Genomic DNA, 21,336 nt, shown 5'->3' with positions numbered 1-21,336 from the left:
CCTAAGTGCTATTTCAGTGAATTATGCCATGCATGGTCATTTTACTGTAAGTTTTCTCATACAGGTGCACTTTGTAAGCTTAATATAAGCTACACATCAAAGCTATGTGGTTTATGAATATTATTTAATTTAGTGAAATACAGCATGAGTCTTCTGCTAGATGCATCACTTATTTACTTTTTGGACTTTTTGTAATTTTAAATGATAGAACAATATAGATGACTAGAAACAATGAGGTGAACAGGACTTAAAAACATCGCAATCCAGATTTAAACCCATGCTGGCCGGTTGCCTTAGGCTGGTTCACCAAGTCTTTCTGTGAGTTTGCAAGGTTTCTCTTTGTTCGCATGGGATTACTCCGGGTACTCTGGTTTCGTAACACAGTGCAAAGACATACAGGTTAGGTGAATTAGAGATGCCAAATTGTCTTTCCCATAACATTTGTGTGAATTAACCAGTTTTCGCAATATGTGACCCCGCCTGTAAAACTCTGGCTAAAGTTGCGTAATCTAATTATGAGATTAAGAGCGTCAAAGTAGTCATGACCATTGCTGCAAATGACAGAACTAAGCCTTCAATATACAGTACAATACTAAAAGTTTTACTTATAATATGAAAAATGCTAAAACACTCATTTTAGGCACAGAAACGGATGATGATTTTTAGTTTCAGGAACCTCTTTTCTATCTTTTTATAATGCATGAGCGACAATCGGGTCAGCGCAAGGCTTACCCGAAAAAGCAGTTTATCTGTTTTGTTGCTCAACTTCTGACAAGATAACCGCCCTATTTTTAATACATTTTAGCTGCTACATGTCGATAATCTTCAGTTTTTGGATGCTGGTGCGTGATGATCTCCAAATCTGAATATGACACCCAGCATCTAAAGCTCACATTTAGCATGCAACGTGGTACAATGGTTTTAATGTTTCTTTTTGGACATGCATAACATATAGATAAACAAGCGTTTAATAATGTTTTCCTATAAATTTGTAATTTATTACTGAAATCAGGAGAATATCAGCTTTAGTGTATGACCCATAGACAGGCAAATTAAAGTTTAATTGTGATGCAGCATTAAAGGTGCAATGTGTAGATTTAAGCGGCATCTAGTGGTGAGATCGTGAATTGCAACCAACGACAACTTATCCCTTTCTTTCGAAAACACATAGAGAAGCTACGGTAACCACCACAGGACAATCATTTTATCGTCTCTGTAGAGCAGTTTGTCCGTTTAGGGCTACTGTAGAAACAAATTGGCGGCTTCCATGGAAGGGGACCCAAGGTGTATGTAGATAAAAACGACTCATTCTAAGATAATAAAAACATAATGGTTCATTATGTAAGGTCTTTATGCACCACTGATGATAAAGTTTTGTATATTATATTGCATTTCTCTCAATGGATCCTCTTAAAATTTACACACTGCACCTTTAAATACAAGCTTGTTTTTAAATTGGACTTTCTTAAAAATGGCCTTATTAGTTAGTATTAAAGATATCAAGGTGATTTTTTTACCAAATGTTCTTTACTTTAAATAGAAAGATATACTGTAAAACATGTAAATGACAAAAAATGGCTTAAGCTGGGTTTTCACAGGCAGGGTCACATAGATGCATAAGAAGCAAACTTACAGTGTAAAATGCACTGTTTCCAAAGTTTAATAACTTTTGAGCATTATAAGACTTGTTGTATTATACTCACAAACACACGTGTTACACTGTGATGTTAACTCATCTTTCCTTGGAAAGAATATGAAACTACATCCTCGATTTCACAACAGTGTTGATTCTGAGGAAACTCATCTGGACAACAGTGATGTCCGTTTTATTACCATCTGTGCAATACTTTGAAAAATTCGTCTTAGGAAACATTTGCTTTTTATATCCCAGCCCACCCCAGCTGTCGGATGAGTCACTGTAGGGAAAAGTTAAGTAGTTTTGGATTATATCATGAGCAGATCTCAGGAATAGTTGTACACGTTTGTAAATTTTCATGTAAATTCCACAACAACCCGTGTGTTTGAGGATCATTCCTGTCTGGAGCTGGAAAATGTCTCGCTTTAATACTTAGGAGTTGGTTAGAGGTTTGTTTCTTGAAAAATATAATTTCCCCTTTTGGGTTGTTATTATTGTGGAGGCAATATATATTTTAAGCCCATTTGGATCTTTAACATCTTAAGTAAACCAGACAATCTAAAAACAAGCAAGTAAAACAAAGTTAATTAGTTGCGTAGGCCGGTTATTGATGCAGTTTATTGCTCTGTGCCAGGTACTGATGAGAAACAAACCCTCAGACAGACGGGCTCAGTGGAAACTGGGTCAGTGGTGCCAGGCTGGGCAGGATTTTAACATATTGCAGTCGGATCCAAAGAACCGCATCCCTCGGCTCAACAATCACACCAAGTCCACTAGATTGATATGATAACCAGAACGAATTTTCACTTGTAAATGCCCGCCAGGCTCTGCTGCCTTTGCCAGTTACAGTATATGTGTAGGAGTTTTATTTTGCTGCTGTCCACATTACTGATATCAAATCTTTCTCTTCTTATTATTCACTTTGATAAAGTAGTTTTCTTTGTGAGTGTGATCCCATGGTTTACTGTTTTAGGGCCTCATTTATTGTAGTGTGATTGACAGGACCAAACCAGTACATTTACAAAAGAAGTATTTGATTATCATTATTTCTTGTCTTGTGTTTAACAGAAGAATACGTTTCAATTGGACAAAATGAGGGTGAGTAAATGATGGCAAAATGTTGGCCTTTTTAACTTTTGATCAGGGTCACATCTTATCCTATAGTAGTTTCAGATGAAACCACATCATATATCCAGAAGAGTAAAGGTAAAAGTTAATTATTCTCAGGCAAATAACAATAAAAGGTTTTGATGTCAATCAAGACCTTAAAGGTGCCAAAGAAGAGAATAAAATAATCTGTTGAACTTTCTCTGATATTAAGTGCAAAAATGATCCAGAGACAGATTTACATGTCCATTTACAACCCGCGTATTTGCCCTTATAATAAAATGATCTATTATTACCTTATTTGAAAGGGTCATGAATAATAATGAGGAGCTCTGCTCTGATTGGCTGTTTCTGATTGGCAGTTTTTTTTTGCATTGTAATGACATTGTAATTCATAATTAGGAAACATTCGCGCTTGAGGCTCATGATATGTCATTACCATGTACAGAGCTCTTATTATTCATCTATGCCTAGGTAATCTTGTGTCTGGATTGTGAATCACATTTTGTCTGTTAACTCTTTATACTAATTTTCAGTCTTTTGTTTACGTCAAAGGTATTATTTCTCCTTAAATGCCCCATTGCATCATGGGATGTGTATTTATAGGTTTATTAGCTTTTGTAACCCAAAAGAAGCGCATTGATGGGCGTGTTCTCGCTCTGGTTGATGTGTGCATATGCTTTTCTGTGAGAAATGCCCATACAAGGACTTCCACTGTACTTCCACCCTTAGTGATGTAACAAAAAGCCATACTCACAAAAAAAAAAATTCGGCACAAAAATACAGATTTTTCACTTGAGAATCCACCTCTTTAACGGTGTAAATATGTAAGAAAGTATGAAATAGCGTTAGAAATCAGTGATTAGCCAACAGGCTAATACAGTAACAACACAGATTTAATCTACACATTCTGCAGCCCAGTTTTGTGATCGTACTGTATAACAAATTTCTGTTTTCGTGTGAATATCACGTATTGGTTACTCAACTGTTTTGTCCTTTTTTCTTACCATTGTCACTTCGGTTTAGGGTTAGATTTACATAAAATGACATCCCTACCCAACCCAACTCTAACCCTAACGCCAGGCGACATATAAAAAATAAGTCCGAAAAATTGTGTAAACCAATACATAAAGTGACATTCTAATGCAAGCACCAAATCTAACCCTAAACCGAAGCGACAATAGTTAAAAAATACAAAAAATCAGTTGAGTAACAAATACGTGATAATCACACGAAAACAGGAATTCGTTATACAATCACGAAAAAACGTGAAAATTCATGATAATATGACAAAAAAAATATGTGAATATATCACGAAACCTTGTGAGACTGGGTAGCATTGTGCTGCTCTTATCTTAAAATTAGATCATATGTCCCTTCTCATTTAAACAAAGCATGTTTCTAAAGTTCTTTGTCCTGTGAAAATTTGTAAACTCATGTATTTTCTGTGTTTTAATGGCTGAATGAGCAGCATCCTGATACAAAACAATAGGTTTAAAGTGCACGCTCCGGACGTCCATCACTCAGAGCCTCAGTTTGGAATCAACATGGCGGCGGACTGAATAAGCTGCATGACAACATGTTAATTCTCCATTCTCTTGTGCTTTTCATGTGAGCAACAGTGTTTGTTTGTATATATTTGCCTATTTACAGTAAATCAGTCATTTACAATATAAGGTTTTGTTTCAGCTAGACTGCAGCTGCCTATGTAAGACAGTAGTCAATAATACGGGAGTTAATGTGTAATTCAATTGGTTCAGGACATGCAGTTGAATGGATCATTAACATTCCCATGGGAAACAGGATCGGCTGTGTAAATGAAGTTAGTTTTGTGACAGGCGTGGGTGTGGGCTGAAGTAGATTACATTGAGAGTGTCTGAGCTCTAGGAAATGTTAAAGTAGGACAGTTAAAGATCTCTGTGCTTGTCATAACTTACAAATATACTGATAATACTGATGTTGTTATACTGATGTCATAATTGATTGCAGATTTGCGCAAAACTTTAGCGTTATTTTCTAAACGTCAACAAAAGAATACTGCGAAATGACAATGTTCTATTAATCAATGATATGCGACTCGTGATAAGTCATTCCAAACACCACGCCGACTGTATTGGTACGTTTACTAATATCACATCCACCGCACTAGGCATTATTTTTAACCAAAGAATATTATACAAACATTAATGCCAAGGAAAACCCCTTATAGTTAGGAGCGGCAACGTATAGACCGTTTCATCGGGCACACGTGCGGTGACGCGATAACGGTCTGGTCCGAACTTTGTTTCTGTTTGTTTAATCGTCTGACTGACTAGTTGCTGAAACTGAACTCTTATACAAATACATCGTCGAAAATAACAAATGTTTGGGTTCCTATGTAATCTACGTGTTGTTTATTTTGCTTGTTATATAAATAAACTACTTTAAAAGGACTTTTTTGTTATTTATTCTTCGCAGAGTTTACCGGAAGTTACGTGATGACCACGAAAGTCGCGTGTTTATGTTGTTACTGCTGAAACTGTCTATAGGTGTTTTTAGGAGGTAATAGTACATAATTTTAATCAAAAGAGATTTAGGAGTGTTATCCAAACATTATTGCCATATACTAAGGAGCAGACATGTGTTAAGGTGTTTCTGGGAGGTTTTAGTAATGGTAATTATGTGACTTACTTGCATCACGTGACTTGAAAATGCAAAATAAACGGTTTCCATTGCAGGCGAAATACACCTTTTCCGAATTGCCTGAAAAATCACGTCATGCGAGCATATAAACTTTTGTGCGATATATAGGAGGTTTTGTGACATTTAGTATCTTTGAATGGCACATGTTAGATTTATATACATGTCAATGTGACAGAAAAATCAGCCTGATCTCACGAGAATTCGTACATATTTTACGAGTTGGCTAATTCGTATGAATTTATACCAAGTTAATTGCGCAAAAATGTACGATTATCATAAAAAAAACAATAACGAAACCCAACCCCTAACCCTAACATCACAGGGGTCACGGCAGATCATAAATTTACAAATGTGGTCGTATGAATTAATACGAATTAATACGTAAACTAAATTACATACGAATTGGAAAAATTGAATTCTTTAATATGTGCAATGAAAAGGATTGTTGGTTTAGAGGATTTTGGCAGTTCTGTCTGTGACAAAGCTGATACCTAATGAAACATATTAAAGACACAGTCTCTCTCTCTCTCTCTCTCTCTCTCTCTCTCTCTCTCTCTCTCTCTCTTCCTGACAAGACTGTATCTGACATATGGGATTGGCCTTGTAGACATGGTGAAAAAAATAAAAAGAATGACTGAATCTGGGTCTCGGGTCTAAATTTAACAAACATAACCAGGCCTGTTATATAAATCCACGACCAGCCACATAAGGACAGAAACTGCAATAGGATGTAAATGTAGATTCAGATATCAGCCTTACAGACAATCTTATTACATATGTGCTGAAATTATTTCCTTAAAACTTTTCTGAGAGGTCATCAGGTTGTTGTCCTCAGATACAACCTAAATTTTATCAACCATCAGGTAAAAATCAATCACTTGTAATGTTACTTTTGTTGACTGACATCTGACACAACAGTCAGTGTTCTTCCAGAGATACAGCTGGGTTGTTTGTAATGAAGAGGTTCATCTGGGTTGTGTCACGCAAATCCAAATTGATGGTTTTCGGATGATAGAGGCCACGCATCGTTATCAAGGTCACGACCTCAGGAAACAGCTTTTGGCATGATGTCATGATAAAAAGGAATATCAATGACTGATCTGCACGTGTGCGTCTGGTTTAGAAGGAGATTGTGTTGGCGTGTCTCTTTGTAAAGTCATGAAGGGAGGGGGACGGAGTGCACTCTCTGTTTTCTCTTAGTCGTTCTGATTGGTTCATGTCGCGTCCTCGACGGATGTCCAGATGTCTCCGCCTTCCCCTGAGATTCTGTTAGACGTTAAAGGTTATCTCTCGGATAGCACAGACAGTGGGATACTTGAATGTACCAGAGATGCTGTAGGAGTTTACTGCTGCTCTCCAAAGACATGTAACCATTGATTTATGGTGAGTTTTATTAGCTTATATAAAATGATACAGAAAAGTCTGTTTAATTTGGTTAGCAAATATTACAGATATGTGTGCATTTGTAACTCGCTCTCTGTCTCTGTGTTTGAAAGCGAGTCAGAATTTATGGGCCGAACTGCTGTGTCATCATTACTGCTGTTGTCTGTACCCAGGCCCATGTGTTTGTTTGTTTGTTTGTTTGTTTATTTTGATTTGTAATGATGCTTTTTTTGGAGAAGGGTTAGGTTAAGTTATTTTCTGTGTGTGCTTTGCTTATTGATAATTTTAGTAGCTTTTGAATATATACATATATATGCTTGTTTGGTCATTAGCTTGCTTAAAGTGGAGACTGGGGCTACTTGTTTATACTCCAATGTATATTTTTATGTGCTGTTTCATGCATGAATTTCACACATATCATAAAGACTTGGCTTAAAAAAAAACTTTTTTGCTACTTAAGTGTTATTTAGATAAAGGGGGGTACAGTAAGTAGTGGGGTAAGTTGTCACAGTAGGAATGTCCTGCTCATCAACATTGAATTGATTAAAACGTGTTTCTTTGACATTCTAAATAAGTTTAAAAACCATATCTTACAACATCTGTGTACAGAATGAGTTGTAGGTCCATGGATGGCTTTTCAACATTATTGAAACATTTAAAAAATTTGGAAATACTAAAAAAATTATCTAGGTGTTTAAAGGGGACAGATCATGAAAACGACTTTTTTCATGTTTAAGTGCTAAAATTGGGTCCCCAGTGCTAGTAAATGTGAAAAAGATCAACCCAGTAACTTAGTTTTGGTAAACCATTCTCTGCAATCATGTGATAAAATAGCATATTTAAATTTAACTCCCCTTGTGATGTCAGAAGGGGATAATACCGCCCCTTAATCTGCACTATCCAACCGCGGCACTGCCATTTAGTGCAGATCAGCTCATTTGCATGTTAAAAAACACACCCAAAAAGGGCACATTTTTGCTCACACCTACAAATTGTCAATTTTAACATGCTATAATAAAATATCTATATGGTATTTGGAGCTAAAACTTCACATATGTAGTCTGGATATACCAAAGATTTATCTGACATCTTAAAAAAGTCTTGTGAAATGTCCCCTTTGAAAACAAAAGTGTTTGAAGTGGAGACAATATAATCTACACTGTATACAACACATTTGGGGCAACATGATCTCACAAAGTTCCGTGGGATAGTCACGGAATTTTTTGCTCATTTTCCGTGGCATTCTCACGGATCTCCGCATATAACTTTCTTTTCCGTGGCATTCTCACGGGTTGGTTACTCAACTGCTTTTTCCTATTTTCAAACCATTGTCGCTTCGGTTTAGGGTTAGATTTGGTGTTTGGGTTAGTATGTCACTTTAACTATTTGTTTATACTATTATTTTTAATGTATTCTTTTATATTTTCTAAACTTTAATCAATTGTCGCCTGGCGTTGGGGTTAGAGTTGGGTTTGGGTAGGGATGTCATTTTATGTAAATCTAACACTAAACCGAAGCGACAATGGTAAGAAAACAGGACAAAACAGTTGAGTAACCAATCCGTGACAATGCCACGGAAAAGAAATTCCGTGTCAGGGCCACGGAAATATGCGGAGATCCGTGAGAATGCCACGGAAAAATGAGCAAAAAATTCCGTGACTATGCCACGGAAATTCGTGAGATCAAGTTGATTTGGTAATGTGGTGTCATTATTTCAAATTTAGATACTGTGAATATCGAGAACTGTAATGAAACATGACATCTTTGTCAGACAATGTCAATACCCTGAGGGTCTCATCATCAGAATCTCTTTCATCAGTCCTTATAAAACTTTTTACTGATCTGGAATAAGGGCATGAAATCTTGAATGTATTTGGCCCATCAATACACAGATGTTACTGTGGGTTCACACCAGATGAAAGTTCAACGTTTTGCGCGAGTAGATTACATACAAATTCAATGCTAAGACGTGAACAGACGCGTCCTCGGGTGGGCCGATGCGAATGACGCGATATGGGCGGCGCATTTGCGCGAAAACAAGTTGAAAATATTAAACTCGAACAAAAAATTCGCATGACACGAAGTTAAATCTTGCGAGTAATCTAGAGCGAATAACGCGATGCCCCGCATTTGGTGTTTATGTAGCATTAGATAGAGAATAGGCTGTTTAATCTTGGATCAAGCATTAATAAATAGTCAATCTTATGCTACGTACATACCAAACGCGGGGCATCACGTTACTCACTCTAGATTACTCACGGGATTTTATTTTGTGTCATGCGAGTTGAAAATTTTTGCGCGTGTTTTTGCGGCAAACGTGCCACCCATATTGCGCCATTCGCATCACCCCACGCGAGGACGCGTCTGATCACGTCTTTGCATTGACTTTGTATGTAATCTACTCGCGCAAATCGTTGAACTCGCATTTGGTGTGAACCCACAGTTATAGAGGCACTTATGTGCTGTCACATGAGCTAAAAAATTACTTCTTGTGGCAACATTGAGACTACAGGCACAATAGAGGTCCTGTTATTTCAAAAGTGGACAGTTTTGTGCCAGTCACTGGAAGAGCTTGAGACATGGCATACAGGTCTGATGTCACCTTCTGGGGGTGCCAATTGGTGCCAGTCTGTCACCAGACCTTTGATCAGCCCACTTCGTTGAAAGCAGCTGGTTTGCCAAATGATCTGCATTATGCAATTCCTAATTATTATCTTAGATGTAAATGACCCGAGTAATTTTAACTGGATCAATAGTTAAAGTTTAAACATGAGTACAAATAGATCTAAACTTTCAATGCCATTTGTTAGTGTTTTTATGTAGTTAACCTTGTTTTGAGCATGGGATTCAGAGAGGGGAACGTCAGCTAAATGTCATGACCCTGCTTTACAAAAACAAGAAAATTATAAAAACAGCTTATTCAATCTGACAGTTTGGCTTTTCTGCGTCTATTGACTCCTCTCAGGGGAAAGATCGTCCTCTGGACAGTGGCTTCAGTTTTAGTGACCTAATGGCTGTTATTGGTACTTAAACTGCTTCATTATTTATTATGTCTAACATCTTACTTGCAATATCACAATTGCATTTTATTTTTATCATAAAATAAGCCAATGCTTTGGCACAGTCAGTTCTTGTACACATGGAGGGTTTTGGAGTCAGGTTTAAAGAACAGAGATTTTGATAAAAGCTTCCTTCAGTTATTGTCCAATGCATATTTTTGTATTGCACCAATCAAATCTGATCATGATTTGTCTGATCTTAGATCTGCATCCTGTGACCATGTACTCTGGAGTAAACTTGAAGACGATGTCTCAGAGCAACTCTGGGATTCCTCTGCCGAAGAGCCTGACCAACCACTCCAAAGCTGACACCACATTCCTGAGCAGCAGTTTACTGGGACCGGCGGGTGGACGGGTTCAATCGTTTACCACCCCCAAATCATCCACATCTTCACTCAGAAGGTCGAAACAGAGGATACAGCCTTCACAAGGACCTCAGGAGTCATCCAGTGGCATAAATAAGTCTTCATTTGCTTCCCGCTCAGCCCATAGCAGCCCGCATGTGTCCAAAAGAGAGATTCACCAATTAAAAAACACACTTCGCAGGGGCTCGTTGCCCCAAGTAGGCTTTAGAGACCTGGATAGACATTCAAACAAAAACTTTAGATCTGGACATCATCATTTCAGGAGTCTAGACAATGATGTTGCTGAATCTTCAGGTACAGGAATATCTAAAGAGATGCATCACAAACCAACCAATGGGAATGTCACACTGGAAACATCAGCTGGAATGCATAAAGGCTTACCAAAGCAACAGATAGGAATGGGTGATAAGGAAATTCCATATAAATCCCAGGTCGGTGTCCCAAACAGACGTCCCACAGGGAACGAGTCTCCACGCATGGCCAAAGTGGCGCCTTTCAGATTCAGGTGAGATTGACTTTGTCAGTCCATAACATGAACATCGCAAATATCTCTTTAATATTGCAATTATTTGTGATCCTGGACCACAAAACATCATAAGTCACATGGGCATATTTGTAGCAATAGCCAACATTACATTTTATGGGTCAAAATGATAAGATTTTTTATGCCAAACATCATAAGGATGTTAAGAAAGATCATATTCCATGAAAATGTTTAGCCAATTTTCTATCATAAATAGATTAAAAAAATGTATTTATCATTAGTAATATGTGCTGCTAAGGACTTCATTTGGACAACTTTAAAGGTGATTTTTTTAGGGATGCACCAATATGATTTATTTATTTATTTATTTTATTTTTTGGAGGGGGGGTGATACCGATTTAAACAGATAACTATTGGCCGATGTCGATATTAAACACCTGTATACAATACTATACAGTTGGCCTATTAGGTACTTTATTTCTGCATACCATTATTTTACTGAACATGGATTGGATCTATTTAACATTCAACTGACCAATAAAATAAGAGAGGGACAAAGTAAGATAAAATTTTGCCGAGATTTTGAAAAATCCCAGACATTTTCTGAAATACTCTGACCAGATGGCTCATGTGAATGAGTAATCTCTCACCTGATTAACTATGTGATTTACTATTTTTTTCAGTCACACATCTGACAAACTTTAATTTGTACCGATTTTATTTTGTTTTGGGAAATATTTAATTATTTTGATAATATATATATTTTTTTTAATTCTGGATTGTGCAACAGACATGCAATTTATTGCATTTACGCAGTTAATGAATAAACAATCGGTATCAGCCTTTCTTGTGCTATTGCTGATGTGCCGATGGTTTCAAATTTTTAACAAATCGGCCGGTACATCGGTGCATCACTTTCTTAATATTTCGATTTTTTTTTGCACCCTCAGATTATAGATTTTCAAATAGTTAAATCTCAAATAAAAAAAATTATCCCTTGTGACTAGTTTTTTGGTCCAGGGTCACATTTCTTTAATGTTTTCTAAGGCAAACCTACACTCCGAAAAAGAAATAAGAACGTACAAAAGTTGTCACAGGGGCGGTACCTTTCTAAAAAGTAGACTTTAGTACTTATAGGGGCGGTTTCCCGGACAGGGTTTAGATTAATCCAGGACCTAGGTCTTAGTTATATTAGGACAGATAAGTGGTTTTTACAAATAAACCTTAAAAAAATAATACTGGTGTGCATCTTGAAACAAAACAATGGCACTGATATATGTTAAGATATGTCAGTACAAGGTGTTTTCAAATTAGGGCAGTTTAAACATGCATTTTAGTCTGGGACTAGGATAAGCCCTGTCTGGGAAACCGCCCTAAAAGTTACATACTGGTACCTCAAAGGTACATCTGTAACAAAATGGTACGTATTAGGACCTTCTTAAAAGGTACTGTCCAGTGATAACTTTTGTACCTTTTCTTCTGAGAGTGTAGGATGAAGGTGATACTGAATTGAAGCATCGCTAATGTTGCATTCACACCAGACGCAGAAGAGGCCGCAAGCGCAAGTGATTTACAGGTTAAGTCAATGCAAAGAAGCGAATAGGCATCCTTCGGCATGGTACGCGCGAATAGTGCAGTGCCAGTGGTTAACTCTTTTCCCCGCCATTGACGAGTTATCTCGTCAATTAAGAGAAAACCCTTCCTTGCCAATGATGAGAATTTCCGGCTTTCCGCAATACCACTTTTATCCACCAAGTTCTGCAACTTTTACAACCCGGAAGTAACGCCTCACGTGAAAAAGAAAGAACTCCGTGTATGTTTTAAAGATCGCTCTGAATCTGATCTCTATCAAAAGTCTAACTAATGAAGGTAGGGTAAAACGTTTTTTTTTTTTTTTGAAAGCAGAGTGTCTGTTCTTTCATTTGATATATGATGTATGTTTATATATTTAAAGAAGAACATTTTCTGGAAGGCATTAAACTTTTGTGAAAATTATGAAAAATGATTATGTCATTTGCCATGGCTGGCAATTTTTTTTTTAAACGCTGGCAGGGAGGACCAATCAGGAGTTTGCTCTAGTAGTCACGTGATTACAGGGAGCGAGCGAAGTCGCAGAAACCCCTCCCATGATGCAAATTTCCGTGTGAATGTCTCGAATGAATAGAATTTCGCACGCGGCTTTCATGCGCGAATGAAGCGAGTGCATTCAAAATGTTCAAGCATCCAACTTCGCGTGAATAGCGCGTTTTTGCTGCCTCTACCACGGCTGGTGTGAACGCACAGTAAGAACTCCATAAATTTTTTTTAGCTTTCTTTTGAGCTGTAGTTTTTATTTTCGTATGATGCCGTGTTAACTTTGGACATCTTTCTCTGTTCATGTCAGGATGCAGGTTCAAGAGGATGTAGATGGGTCTTCTCTGGAGGATCTGAGTGAATGTTCCTCAGACTCGATGGAAGTTTGCTGTGAGTATTTTGATATGTGCCAAATCACTCATAGTTCAGGATTATAGTTTTATAAATTATAAGTTAGCTAAACTCATCCTGAATTGTTTCCGTGTCCATTGTGGTGAGGTGGCCCGACAGATAAACAGGTTCATGCGGCTTATATTCTGAGAAACAGGTGAACGTGAGAAACAGATTCTTATGACAAATATTTTCCTAAATATGAATAACAATCAGTTCTTACAGGTTATATTTACTGTTGAATGATTTACACATTATTACTTTAACCAACAACATGTGCAGTGAAGAAAATACTTTATGGTTTTAGATTTATAATCCACATCTCTCGCTCGATTCTCCTGTGATTTTGGTGTTTATACAACTAAACATGCCTTCACCCATATACTCACACAAACACACACATGGCCTGTAATGATTTTATAAACACTGAATGCATTGTAAGCACAGTTTCAGGTTAATATTTCACTATGGTGTGATGACAGCAGCTGACCGATTACAGATGCCAGCAACCCTTCAAATGTTCACATGTCGCCAAACATCTGCTCTCCTGGCCAACCACTGTCTCAGGATGAGCTCCAGATGTCTGGAAAACCTGTAGAGGGAGGGTGTTAGTCACATGAGCTTGTGTGTTTTATACTTTTTGAAAGGAAAATCTGTCAAGATCTGTCACCCAGTGCAGTGTCTTGGATCATAATACAATGCTAAATACTTTTTCTTCCAATCTTCCCATTGGAAGGACCAATTATAAGTGAGATGTTTTTTTATATTTCAAGTGTTTCTCTCAGATAGCAGTGAGATTGAATAATGTTAATCTCAGCCTTAGACGTCACGCCTATGGACTGTTGGCTGAACATCTGATGTGGCACACTAAACACTTTAGCAGATTCAAAGTCGTCCTCTGATTGGTTGAATTATGTAGGATTTGTAGGAGACATGTGCATCGCAATCGTTAAAAGCAAAACAGCACAAAGCCGCCTGATCGAAGAAAGTCGTGTTTACAAGATATTTTAGCCTGATCTTACAAGTTGGCTAATTCATATTTATACGAAGTTAATCGTGCAATACGATTATTATAAAAAAAAACAATAACAAAACCTCAATTCTTAACCCGAACGTCACACAGGTCAAGGCAAATCGTACAAAAATCTACAAACTTCAAATGTGATCGTATAAATTAATACGCATTAGCCACCTCGTAAAATACGTACGAATTCTCATGAGATAGCGTTGGGTATTTTAACGTGTCTCATTAATGTCTAAATTCTAATACTCTAATAATCTTAATCATAATACAAATTATCTGAGTTATGGAAATTCAATTGGATGCTCAGTTTTCATATAAATATCAACTTCTTGGACAGTTTTCTTAAAATAACTTGAATAAAATATACTTAAAAGTATATAAATAAATGAATAAATGCATAAATGATTAAATACATTAATGTAGAAATACTAAAATAAATACATGAATGCAGAAATAAAATAAAAAAAAATGTAAAAATACATAAATGTATAAATAAATGAAGTATAACAGAAATGGTGCAAAAATAATTTAACTAAAAGTTGATACTTTTGACAAAACAATATATTTATTTATTTATGTCTGCATTTATTTATTTCTGCATTTCATTAATTATTTATTTATTTCTGCGTTTATGTATTTACTCGTTTATTTATTTCTGTATTTCTACATTTATTTATTTATGCATTTATGTATTTATTCATTTATTTATTTATTACATTAATTAATTTATTTATTTCTGCATCAAATTAATTACTTACTTATGTCTGCATTTATGTATTTATTCATTTATTGATTAATGCATTTCTACATTTATTTATTTATATACACTTAAGTCCTCCATACGCTTTACGATGACTGTAAAGGGTTTTAACGTTTTTAACTTAATAGCTCTATACTTTTACTGTATGTGTCAACAAATGTCTCATCTGGGTCTTTTCTTCACTCTTTTCAACTATTTGAAGAGAAACGTCTAAGCAGTTGATATTTAAATAAAAACCGAGTGCTGCATTCAGTCTCCTGAGTTCTGAAAGCTTCGAGGAATTAATTCTCCTCTGTCCTTTTTGTCAAAGACCTGACATTTCTCAGTGTTGTTTTTGAATCGGTGGCCTGCATTTCATTGACATAACTAAAATTAATGACTTTTCAGCCTATATGTGACAACTGTGCAGTCCAAAGGAAGTGTGTTCAGCATTTAATGATGTCATTGGGAAAAGCCCCCGTGGATGGCACGGCCACTCGTTGAACAAAAGACTTCATTCTTCCCAAACCTCTTTTCCCCTTCAGTAACATCAAATAACTTGTTTGGCGTCAGAATAACCACAGATGCCCCGAGAGCAGAATGAGCTTGATCAAGTGTGTGTGGACTCCCTGCAGGAGAGCATTGAGGTTTGATGTAGACATTGTACCAAACTGTTCAGTTGCATCTGGACGGTTATGGGCGGTTCATTTAAGTCAGCGCTCAATTCTTTTGAGGCTGCATTGTTGCTAACAGAAGTCGTTTATGAAGAAATAAAAGCAGGCAGAACTGAATTTGTAGCATGCTGTTAGCTTATTGACAATGGAAAGGTGCTTTGTGCATTGCAGTGTGGCGGGGACATGGCCGTCTCAATGCATGTTGTGATGTGATGTAGGTAGAAGCGTTGCTATGGTGACCGCTTCTTCAGTGGAGCATTGCGGAGTACTCCACAGAGAGGTGTGTATGGAATATCATAAGCAATGAGATGTTAGGGATCATCTAAAAACAACACACCCCTTGTATAAAACGTAGCTTGATGATGCAAGATACTGCAGGGCTGTAGGAGGCAAACATCTGGAGCTGATTGATCAAACAGATTATATTAATATTGTGCTGTTGTGCTGTTCTGTAGAGGCATGTTTTTGTTTGGAAGAAGCAAAATTACATTACATTATATTTTTTATAATTAATATAATGATGCAATTTTTATAAACATTATTATTATTATTTTTTATTATTATTGTTAATATTATTATTATTAGTAGTAGTAGTATTATTATTGTTATTATTATTATTGTTGTTATTATTATTATTATTATTATTTGTATTATTATTATTATTATCATCATCATCATGGTTATTCCTATTATTATTATTATTGTCGTTTTTGCTATTATTATTATTATCATCATTCTTCTTCTTCTTCTTATTATTATTATTATTATTAGTAGTAGTAGTAGTAGTATTATTGTAATATTATTATTATTATTATTATTATTTTCTTTTTTTGCTATTATTATTATTATTATTATTATTATTATCATTCTCATTATTATTATTAGTAGTAGTAGTAGTATTGTTATATTATTATTATTATTATTATTATTATTGTTATTATTATTTTTGTTGTCGTTATTATTATTATCATTATTGTTATTATTTGTATTATTATTATTATTATTATTATTGTCATTTTTGCTATTATTATTATCATTATTATTATCGTTATTATTATTGTTAATATTATTATTATTATTATCATTCTTATTCTTCTTGTTATTATTATTATTAGTAGTATTAGTAATATTATTATTGTTATTATTATCGTTATTATTATTATTATTATTATTATTGTCGTTATTATTATTATTATTATTATTATCATTATCATCATTGTCGTTATTATTTGTATTATTATTATTATTATTATTATTATTGTCGTCTTTGCTATTATTATTATTATTTTTATTATTATTTTTATAATCATCATCGTTATTATTTGTATTATTATTATTATCATCGTTATTATTATTATTATGTTATCAAACCTTTATTTCGCAGATTTAGAACATTTAAATGAATACTGCTGTATTTTATTTATGTAATATTTTAGTATAGTACCTTTTCTCTAATCTCTCTACTAATAAAGATCTTGTGTTTTAAACCAATTTTAATATTGCACTGCATTATACTTCTGTGTAACATGTGTTGTACTTCTGCAGACTATTGTATTGCTATAATGCAATTATATATTGATGTCATTGCATATGCAATAGATTTCTCCTAGAGGCAAGATCTGAGAAGTGAATGCATAACTATGATATTAATGAGTCTTCAGCATTGGTGGAGGGAGTAAATGGGCATGGGCATGAAGTAAAATGGTATGAAAATATAGAAAATGATGTTCAGTTTACATTTATCACTTGCAATTTGTCATCTCCCCCTAACATCTCTCACTTTCTGCTGAGGCAGAGAGACGCACCGGAAAATGGAACTGAGAGAGAGAGAGAGAGAGGGAGAGGAGAGAGAGAGAGAAAGGGGGGAGGGACTGTTGTTGCATTCAGTGCTGCTGTCATTTGGCTGCTGCACAGCTCAGCGGCAAGGCGGTCTGTTGAAGGGAGGAGAGGAAAGAGTGAGTGAGACAGACAGAGAGAAGGAGATCCAGGGTGGCAGATGCTGCAGGCCAACAGAAAGACTCAGGGAGGAAGGAAAACAGGACTCGGATTTAGCCTGTTCTCCCTTAGGAACAAAGGAAGAGCTGCAGAATTGTCCTTCCTTTTTGCTCTTCACTGGTGCTAAATGTGTTTCTATAAAGGAAGGAGCTTGGGGGTCGAATAAAAGCAGGCAGAGCAGGAAGCGCCAAAGCACACAGTCAAAGGTGTGGGCATGGCTGCCAAGAGGGGCAAATCCGGCGTGCCACAGAGCGTGGCGAGGAGTGAGCTGAAGGTGTACCGTGTTGGCAGCACAGAGGGACGCATACCCGTGCCATCCAACCTCCGCAAGCAGAGGTCCCTCACTAACCTGGCCGTGCTGACGGATGCTGAGAAAAAGATGCAACTCTATGAGCCAAAATGGTGCGATGACATGAGCCGGGCTGCCTCGGGTCACCTGAAGATGGGCAAGCCTAAACCGGCGTCCGGAGGAGGGGCAGGTGGCGCGCAGCTCTCTCGCAACCTTTCCAAATCAGACCACTCCCTGTTTCAGGGCAAACCCAAGACTTTAACCCCATTGGCGGCACCTGGCGGCTTGGGAAAGAGCCAAAGTCGGATTCCACGAGGGCCTTATGCGGAAGTAAAACCCCTAAGCAAGACAACAGACGATTGCAAGTCTGATGACGATATCCTTTCCTGCAAAGCCAAAGCGAGTGGTAAGAAGGTAGCGGCTGCGTGTTCTGGTGACTCGGAGGCCAAGGGTCAAGGTGAGGAGGGTGGCGATAAACCTTTCCTCAAGGTGGACCCAGAGTTGGTTGTCACCGTTCTTGGGGACTTAGAGCAGTTGCTCTTCAGCCAAATTCTTGGTGAGTATGGCTTTCCCTATCTACAATCAAATGGTCTGATTGCACAAACCTAGTTTTGCTATCCCTGTGTCACGGGCAAACCCAACTTGACTGTCTTTTACGGCCACCTACGACCAGCTGCTGTTGGCAGCATGGCTGCTGAACGTGGCAGGCGCAGTGTGGTGTGAAAGGGCTATAATCACACTACAGTATTCATGCTTGTTCGCCCTTGGAGAGCTCTTCGTTGTAGCCATGAATAAAAATGTGATTCTAAAGGTGAGCAGTGGGACAATGGGTAACATGTGCATCCTTTCTGCATCTGACAGTCTCTCTTACACGTGGGAAAAAATAGCACCCATAGATTATCCCCCATGGCATTTATCCAATATCGTTCGACGATTGAGCTACAGATGCTCGGGGGTGACGCTTGCCACACTGATTTGCTTTCGACGCCTGCCTGGTGCTGTGTGTCTGTCCGTTTGTGTGTGCTGGTTGTATCTCCTAGTGTTACCGCTCATCGGTAATGAGGTAATGGCTGCTATCATGAAAGCAGATAGTAAGAGGAGAACTAGAATACAACAATGGGTCATACGGTCCGCTTTGGCTTGATGGTCCATTTTTCGATTGCTGCTTTAGTGATCCGTGATGGTAAATGATGCTGTCGGATACACAAACAGAGACTGGAGATTTATTTGCTGGGATGTGGGAGGGAAAACAACTGGGATATCGTTGTATTCTATGGGATTGTTGATTTGAAACAATATTTGATGATGACCAAATATTAGACTACATTTGTATTGCATAATGTACTAAAGCATATTGGTTGTTTTGTCTAAAAGTGTGTATCTTATATAGTTTTTCTATTCTCTTAAAACAACATACAACATACATACATTTGTGCATCTGCTCTCAAATAGGTGACCTCTATTTCAATTGTATCCAGGTTTCATCTTTTAAATGACCAATTCTTGAATTCTTTTAATGGTTTGTAGTTCTAGAGTACGACAAAAATAATTCATTGGTTGGACGTCCGATGGTAAATCAATGACCTGGATCAAATTTCTTACTATAATGTATACGTCATCTCTTCATAGTCCTTGTCAAAGGATTGAGTACTGGATTTCTCTTATAACCATACAGAATTATTCTAATTTTCGTATAATATCCCTACAAACACAGATCACAACATAGATGATTTACAACACATAGTTTGCAGTACAACCCTTTTATAATTACCAATCTAATGCAGTTGCGGCCGGGGACTTCTTCCAAGGGGCCCAAATTCAAAATACGTGTTCGGAGTGTCGTGTGTTGCTCGTCACGTCAAAATATGTGTTCGGTGCATCATGTGAACCATGTCAAAAAAGTGCCTGCTGCACATGCACCAAAACAGTTTATGATAAAAGAGACGTTCACAAAATACTCCCAAGACACTTAACACTAAAATCTGGTTACACATGAGATTAAGCGATTATCTGGCTAACCTGAGCGTCTCTTTTTAATAAAACCCTTTGAAGCGTCTGCAACATGCACGTATTTTGGCATGACGCGTGATGAACATAGGGTCACATGATGCGCCAAACACATATTTTGACATGACGAGCCACACGCAGCCTAAATACATGTTGTGACGAGCTTTGCATTGTGCACCATCGAAAAAGAAGTCATCCAATGCAAGTAGTTTGATTAAGATTACATAATATCAAATAAAATCAAATAAGACTCCAAAACTCACGATGAATCTGTGTTAGTCTCGTAGTGTCTTCTGGTAATTCAATAGGAATCCAATAAGGATTCTTTAACATTGGTTACAAAGCATTGAAATTCCATTAAGAATGTTGTTGAAGTATTTTTACTATCCATTCATATATATATATATATATATATATATATATATATGTAATAATTATGGCATACTCTATATTTTGGTTTCTGTCTTTTAGCATTGTATGTAATGATCAGTAAAACATAATCACATGAAGTCCTGAACTTGGAGCTAAATTTGGAGAGAACATGATGAGCCACAGGGCAACTTATGGAAGTATGAAAACATTTTACCGCAAGCTCTCTATTACCCATTGATTCTCTATCAAAGCATCTTCTGTCTCCAAATAATCTAAACCACTGCATGCATAGCAGACTTGCTTATGAGCCGTTCGGTATGCAAGAAATCTGCAGAATCTGATGCCAGAGAAGATTGAATCAGATCTCATAATAAAACATGGCTTTCCTGTGTGCATTCACAGCTGCTGGATGAGCTTCTCACCATATAGCCTTAAAATATCTATGAGAGACAATAGATTGAATTCAGGAAGGAGATCGTATGGAAACTCAAATCTCCGGACAGATTTGACTTCTTTGTATCAGACTGGAAATAAGTCTGAATATGAGAGGAAGTATACTCATTCCCAGCAGAAGCAGACCAGTGTGATGGAGATATGGGAGATTTATTACATTTGTGAGATTGCGGTGATCATATTGGCCTTGTTTAGCAGTGGTAGAATGAAATGTGATTTGTAATAGCTGATTGTGATAACAATATCGAAAAAGCATGATGACGTTGGATGATATATAAAACAAACACCTAATTGAGCCAGAAATTGACTTAGAAAACCAGTACTCAGTTGTAAGTCAAACCTGATGACCCACATAACCTAAACAGGGCGATGTGCTCAACGTAACTGTATAGAGAAAAGAGCATATATAAAAATTTAATTCTGCTGCAGTCAGATACCTTTTCTTGTTTCTTGATTCTAATAATTTCCTTTTCTGGAAATTTGATAAATTGCAATGTGCAACAAATGCATAGGCTGACAAACTCATAAATTTGCATGATTTAATGCAAATTCAGATGCTATTTTTAAAATATTTTAGGCCAACCTCTGGCACAGCTCCAAAACT

The 21,336-nt window shown here is 36.8% G+C and overlaps 1 protein-coding gene across 3 annotated transcripts in view; it reads left to right on the top strand.

Annotated features, from left to right (window-relative positions):
* The first annotated feature begins 6,707 nt into the window (after nt 1-6,707).
* The window catches only part of nav1b (neuron navigator 1b), an 80,770-nt gene continuing 66,141 nt past the window's right edge, over nt 6,708-21,336 (top strand). For 2 of the 3 annotated variants that reach the window (XM_065279492.2, XM_065279491.2), the window contains exons 1-3: nt 6,708-6,808; nt 10,071-10,737; nt 13,100-13,179. In XM_065279492.2, coding sequence (XP_065135564.2) covers nt 10,088-10,737; nt 13,100-13,179 — 730 coding nt within the window. In that variant the 5' untranslated portion in view covers nt 6,708-6,808; nt 10,071-10,087. Of the gene's footprint in view, nt 6,809-10,070; nt 10,738-13,099; nt 13,180-17,782; nt 18,457-21,336 lie in introns of those variants that run through there. The other variant, XM_065279494.2, reaches the window with a different exon arrangement.

The sequence above is a fragment of the Paramisgurnus dabryanus genome, chromosome 7 (genome assembly GCF_030506205.2).
Source record: "Paramisgurnus dabryanus chromosome 7, PD_genome_1.1, whole genome shotgun sequence".
NCBI classification, from domain to species: domain Eukaryota; kingdom Metazoa; phylum Chordata; class Actinopteri; order Cypriniformes; family Cobitidae; genus Paramisgurnus; species Paramisgurnus dabryanus.
Note: the sequence above shows the minus strand (reverse complement) of the source record. Positions and strands in the feature narration are given on the sequence as shown.